The 6,584-nt window shown below is 44.7% G+C and overlaps 1 protein-coding gene across 1 annotated transcript; it reads left to right on the plus strand.

The window, feature by feature from the left end:
• Positions 1–5,857: 5,857 nt before the first annotated feature.
• LOC123134356 (alpha-amylase/trypsin inhibitor-like) lies at positions 5,858–6,584 on the plus strand. The gene has a single exon (XM_044553624.1). It carries the CDS (start codon positions 5,974–5,976, stop codon positions 6,436–6,438), a length of 465 nt encoding a protein of 154 aa, XP_044409559.1. The 5' UTR covers positions 5,858–5,973; the 3' UTR covers positions 6,439–6,584.

Genomic DNA, 6,584 nt, shown 5'->3' on the forward strand with positions numbered 1-6,584 from the left:
TTAAATTCCAGAAAGGAATTGTTGCGTCAGCATGACCTCATGCTGACCTCAGCAGGTCAACGGGCGCCGTCCAGGTCAAACTAACCTGTGGGCCCTGCGTGTCAGTGTCTGGACTAACTAACCTAATTAAAATTAACCCTAACTAACTTGGTTAGCCGGGCGGGGCCCGCATGTCAGTGAGTCAGTGGCTTAATTAAAATTAGTTATTAACTTAACCAAAAATTAGCAGGGGACGGGCCCACACGTCAGTGACCCAGGGGGGTCAAATCCCTGGTCAACCGAGGCTAATCCACCGGCGTCTAGCCGCCGGCAATGACCAGACGCGGCGGTGGCTCGCCGGAGTTGCGCCAGAGACGACGGATCGACGCGCCAAGGGCACCAGGAGGTAGCCCGTGCCTGTGCGCATCTAGGGGGACCAACGGGAGGTGCGGGGGTGGCCGGGGTTCGCCGGAGTGGAGCCCGAGGCGGCGGCCGGAGCTCGAGGGTTCGCGGGACCGGCGCTGCGGTGCACGGGAGGACGAGTGGTTAGGTGCTTTGGGTTCCTAAGGTTGCGGTGATCACGCTGGTGGGCTCGGGAGCGAGCTGCGGTGGCTGTGGCCACGGCCACGCCATGGCCGGCGGCGAGGAGCAATGGCTCCGGTGAAAAGGGCGGCTAGAGTACGGGGACGAGCGCGAGGAGGAGGGGGAATGGAAGAGTAGCTCACAGCGGATCCGGTGGAGGCAACGGCGAGGCCGGGGAGGGGCTGAAGCTCGCGAATCCTCGAAAGTTCGCCGGCGGCCGGAGGTTGAAGATGAGGCCGGGGATGACGTTGCAGGGCTCCCGTGGTCGCATGCGTCAGTGTGTAGCTCCACGGCGTCGTGGTGGAGCTCTTCGCCGTGCTGGTTGGGCGGGTGGTGGCCTATGGCCACGGCTACGGCGACGGCGTGCTCTCGGGGCTCACAGGGAAGAGAGGGGAAGAGGGAGCCAGAAGAGGGGGGAGCGGTCCAGAGGGAGTGGGGAGATCGAGGGGATGGCTCTGGGTGTCTCCGTGGCGTCGCGAGGATGTCGGGGAGGCTGCCACGGCGAAGCAGGAGGTGGAGGCCCGGCCACGGCGCGTCGACACGCCTCTGCCAGTAGGCAGAGGTTGAAGACGGCGGTGCCCCTGGTGGGCTGGGCCGCCAAGTGGACTGGCAGGGTGGGCTGGGCCAGCACAGGTGAGGCGCAGGTAAGCGACAGGTAGGCTTCTGCTCTTTTTTAATTTTTCTGTTCTGTTTTATTTTTATTTAATCTTTTGCCACTGTTTTGAATTTAAAATAATTCAAACAATGCCAAAAGCTCCTCTGAATATTTTTATTTTGCTAGATGGACTTTTCCAAAAGCTCATAAAATATTTCAGGGGTATTTGAAATTATATTCTAGTTATATGAATATAATTCAAATTCAAATAGCTAATGATTTAAATTCAAAGTCCCAAAAATAAATCCTTTTAAAATGTTCATTATTTTTGGTTTGGATCAAAACCCTTGCCAAAAATATTAAACATCTAAGAAGAGCATTTTGGAACAATGAATGAGATTTTAGGGTTTTTGCCCTTCTTTTATTTAAGTTTTTGAGGCTTCCAAATTTCCTCAGTTCAAGTTTCAGAAATTTAGACATGATGCAAACACCAGGCAGCACCAGAAGCTAGGGATGTGACAAAAACCTTCCCATTTGGAGCTTCCAAATGCTCAATTTGGAATCATCGAAGTACCTCGCAAACCTTGTGTTGCCATGTCGTAATTTTTGAAGCAAACCAATCCGAATTTCTGAGGCGACAACAAAGAGTGTCCCACTGCCCAAGTGTATCTCTGGGAACCTTCGAGTGATCTTTAGTCGGACATTCCAAGCCGTCTGAAAGTTGCTACCTTTGTTTATGTTTGAGCTTCTGAATTGCTCACTTCGAAGCTCCTGAGCTGTGTAATAAAGTTGGTAATAGTCGTATTCTGGTACCTCCTACTTATACCCACACATGTCCCACCACTTCACCTTGTTACGATTTCAATGGGCTTTCTACTCCAGCAAATCAAGCCAATCCATTGAATCTAATCCCCTCTTGCTTTCCGCTCCTTCCTCTCCAACCCAGAAGCCATATCTTGAGAGAGTTCTGATGGTTTATGAGATTATCTTTTGAAGTAAGCAAGGGATTCATCACCAAGTAACCTCTATCTTGTTACTTGTGGAGGGTGTGCTCCTCCTAGATTAGCTAGGTTCTTGAAAGTCTTCAAGTTTGTGAAGAACTAAAAAACTTTGAAGGGCCTCTAGATTGCCTACTTCATGAAGACCTACGCTAGTGAGGTTAGTTCTTCATGGGTGTATGCTACTTGTGAGTTGCGTTGGGATTTCCTCGAAGTGGAGAGGATGATGCAATGCAATAAGTATTTCCCTCAGTTAAGAGCCAAGGTTATCAATCCAGTAGGAGAACCACACAACACCTCGTTAGCAGTACCTACACACAAGATAACAAATCCTTGCACCCAACGCGAATAAGGGGTTGTCAATCCCTCAGCAGTTACTTGCAAGATTAAATTGTATGGTGATAGATAGATAGTCGGACAAAAATACAAAATAAAATAAAGAAATAAAAATTGCAGCAAGGTATTTTTGGATTTAATATATGATAAAAAGTAGACATGGGGGTCATAGTTTTCACTAGAGGCTTCTCTCTTGAATATAGCGTACGGTGGGTATAGAAATTACTATTGGGCAATTGATTGAAAACCAAATGATTGTGATGATATCCAAGGCAATGATCATGTATATAGGCTTCACGTCCGAGACAAGTAGACCGAAATGATTCTGCATCTACTACTATTACTCCACACATCAAACCACTATCCAGCATGCATCTAGAGTATTAAGTTCATAAAGAACGAAGTAACGCCTTAAGCAAGATGACATGATGTAGACAAAGTAAACTCATGTATGAATAAACCCCATCTTATCCTTAATGGCAATGATACAATACGTGTCATGTCCCTTTCTGTCACTAGGATTGAGCACCGCAAGATGGAACCCATTACAAAGCACCTCTCCCATTGCAAGATAAATTAATCTAGTTGGCCAAACCAAATCAATAGATCGGAGAGAAATATGAAGCTATAACAATCATGCATAAAAGAGTTCAGAGAAACCTCAAATAATATTCATGGATAGATCTGATCATAAACTCACAATTCATCATATCCCAACAAACACACCGCAAAAAGTCATTGCATCAAATAGATCTCCAAGAACATCAAGGAGAACACTGTATTGAAGATCAAAGAGAGAAGAAGCCATCTAGCTACTAGATATGGACCCGTAGGTCTGTGGTAAACTTCTCACGCATCATCAGAAGGGCAGCAAGATCGATGCAGAGCCTCTCCGTGATCGATTCCACCTCCGACAGAGTACCGGAGAAGTCCTCCAGATGGGATCTCGTGGGAACAGAAAATTGCGGCAGCAAAAAAAGTATTTCTGGTGGCTCTGTGATGTCAGGGGAATATTGAGAATTTATAGAGGTGGAATTAGGGTTGGAGGTGCCACGAGGGGCCCACAAGCCTGCCCCCCCCCCCCGGGGGGGGGGGAGGGGCCACCTCTCGAGCTTGTCGCTCCCTCATGGCTCGTCTGGCCTTCTCACGAACCTTCTAGGGTCTCTTCGTCAAGAAAAAATTAATCCAAAGTTTTTTCTTTGTTTGGACTCTTTTTGATATTGATTTCCTGAAAAGCCAAAAACAGGCAAAAAACAGCAACTGGCACTGGGCACTAAGTTAATAGGTTAGTCCCAAAAATGATATATAATTACATATAAAACATCCAAGATTGATACTATAATAGCATGGAATAGTTAAAAATTATAGATACATTGGAGACATATCAACGTATGCCATGGTAGAATAGATTGGTTGCCCCTTCGTGGACCGCTCCTTCATGGATTCTCACAACTGAGATCTTTGTGGTCTTAGACCCTTCATGGGTAGTCTCTATCAATGTGGATGTAAGATAGCACATCCAAAACATAGGAAATATCTTCATTGAGATAACCCGTGTTTACGTATCTCTAATTGTACTTGTTTACTTTCACTTGGATGTCTTTACATTATGTTGCCTATAATATTGTTGACTTGCATGTGTAGCGTGGTTGATAGATTGGTAGAAAAGTCTGAAATTGCCATGGAAATTTGAATTTTGAAAAAGAATCCATCTTTTGTTTTAGTAGTCTATTCACCCCCCCCCCCTCCCCGACATACTTATCGATCCTACATTGCACCATAACCCAAACGGACTACATGAGCATGCATCCTTGGCCAGATTAGAAGCCAAGACCGGGGAGTGTGAAGCACCTATTTACATTTAAAAGAATCATTTTCATGATTTCACAATTTCTCACTTTGAAATCCTTCCGGTTCGCTACACAACTCCTACATAAGGGAGCGGGGTATAAAGTTTTAGAAGTACCAAAATACAACATCAACAATCAACACAGAAACCATAGATTCTTCTTTAAAAAAATACTACATCCGTTAAAAAATATAAGAAGTTTTGGTAGGCCAGAATATCCTATCAAAATGTCTTATATTTCGACACTGAGGTAGTATCACTTAACTAATTCACCCATAGGGATGTTCTCGAGAAGCATGTTCAATTAGTTTCAATATAATTTATTCTACCACCTATGGGAAAAATAATATCTGTATCGAATACGCACAACTTCTAGAAACTATTTCAACAAATTAATTTTCCATATGGAAAATCCTTTTCCTTCATATATATTTTATCATCTATGGGAAATCTTTTTGTGCGTAAAATAATATATTCATGCATATGAAATAAAATGTTTCCATTAATATGATTGACCGTGGTCATGTGCCAAATAAAACACAATGTGATATAAATATATTATATAGAATAATATCCCTTTAGGTATATTTAGTCTATGAAATTTGTTAATGGGTCTCAAATAAAAAAATCATGTTTTTTTTGCGAAGTACTCAGATCTATTATAGAAGTTCGTCGGAAGTACAAAGTATTTCACGTGAGTTGGTCTATGTTTTTTGTACATGAGTCATCCCTTTTTCCGGAAATTCAACAACCCTTTATTAATTTGTGATCAAGATAGCATCATTTACAAGTAAAGAGGTGATGCACAAGGGGCATCATCAAACCAAGTGCTAGAGGGTGAAAATCTAGCAGTCCTAGCTAGTTCATAAGCAACTGAATTTCCCTTTGTATGGCAGTGTTCAAAACGAACATGCGAGAGATCTCGCGCCATAGGATAGCGGTCATCGAAATTGCAGCAATTCCCTTAGTATATATCTATACCCCCACCCCCCACCCCCACCCCGACAAATATCAGTCAAATAAAATGTTCACACAACTTCAAAGATTATTTCTGCAAGAAAATATGTTCCATATCAAAAAAAAATCTTTCATAAAAATATGTACCACCGTCCGTTATAATACGTTCATCTATTCAAGGAAAAAAAATTCACATGACATTGGAAATGTTTCATATTGCACGAACAAATATGATAAACTCACTCGTGTTAACTATATTTCTGTCAAACAAAAGCATGACAATCAAAACAAAAATATAGACCGTAAACAAAAATTAGTTATTTCCTGGAAAATTTTAAAAATAACATTAGTGAGATATTGTATTGTTGAAACACATGCAGACTAGGACAAAAGAAAAAGGGGAATCGGAAGGGGAAAATGGGAAAAATGTTATCCAAAGAAAACAGAAAGTAAACTACATGTGTCGAAGGAAAACGGAGTTTGCGGGAGCGTTCCAAATTCAGTTGCAAGAACCTCCAAATAAACGCCAACAAGAAAGAAATGAGCATTACTTGCGCGCTTTGCACTCTTATCTCTTGCCTCTCTCAATCCATACATGTAGCTGCTTAGCTGCAGATCATGGACACTATCCTTGCCCATTAGGCCAAGAGATTGAATCAACGACCAATAAACTATCAATGGCATCCAACCATCGTCGCTTCCTCCTCTCCGGCGCCGTCTTGCTCTCGGTCCTCGCCGCCGCGGCCGCCCTGGAGAGCGTCGAGGACGAGTGCCAGCCAGGGGTGGCCTTCCCGCACAACGCGTTAGCCACCTGCCACACCTACGTGATCAAACGGGTCTGCCACCGCGGTCCCAGTCGGCCCATGCTGGTGAAGGAGCGGTGTTGCCGGGAGCTGGCGGCCGTCCCGGATTACTGCCGGTGCGAGGCGCTGCGCGTCCTCATGGATGGGGTGCGCGTGGAGGAGGGCCACGTGGTGGAGGGCCGCCTTGGTGACAGTCGTGACTGCCCGAGGGAGGCGCAGAGGGCGTTCGCCGCCACGCTGGTCACGGCGGCGGAATGCAACCTGCCGACCGTCTCGGGAGTCGGTAGTACATTTGGTGCTACCGGCAGATTGATGAAGATTGAATTGCCCAAGTACTGAAGCGAAGTACTCTACTGGCAGATGGAATACTGTATATAGAATAAAAGTACTCAAGTGAAAACAAAGCTTGTGAGCTGTATGCGTATGATCTATGGTGTGGACTGTTAAATTGTTGTCGGTTGATGAATAAAAAGGGTTGGAACAAA

Source organism: Triticum aestivum, chromosome 6B (assembly GCF_018294505.1).
Source record: "Triticum aestivum cultivar Chinese Spring chromosome 6B, IWGSC CS RefSeq v2.1, whole genome shotgun sequence".
Classification (NCBI taxonomy): Eukaryota; Viridiplantae; Streptophyta; class Magnoliopsida; order Poales; family Poaceae; genus Triticum; species Triticum aestivum.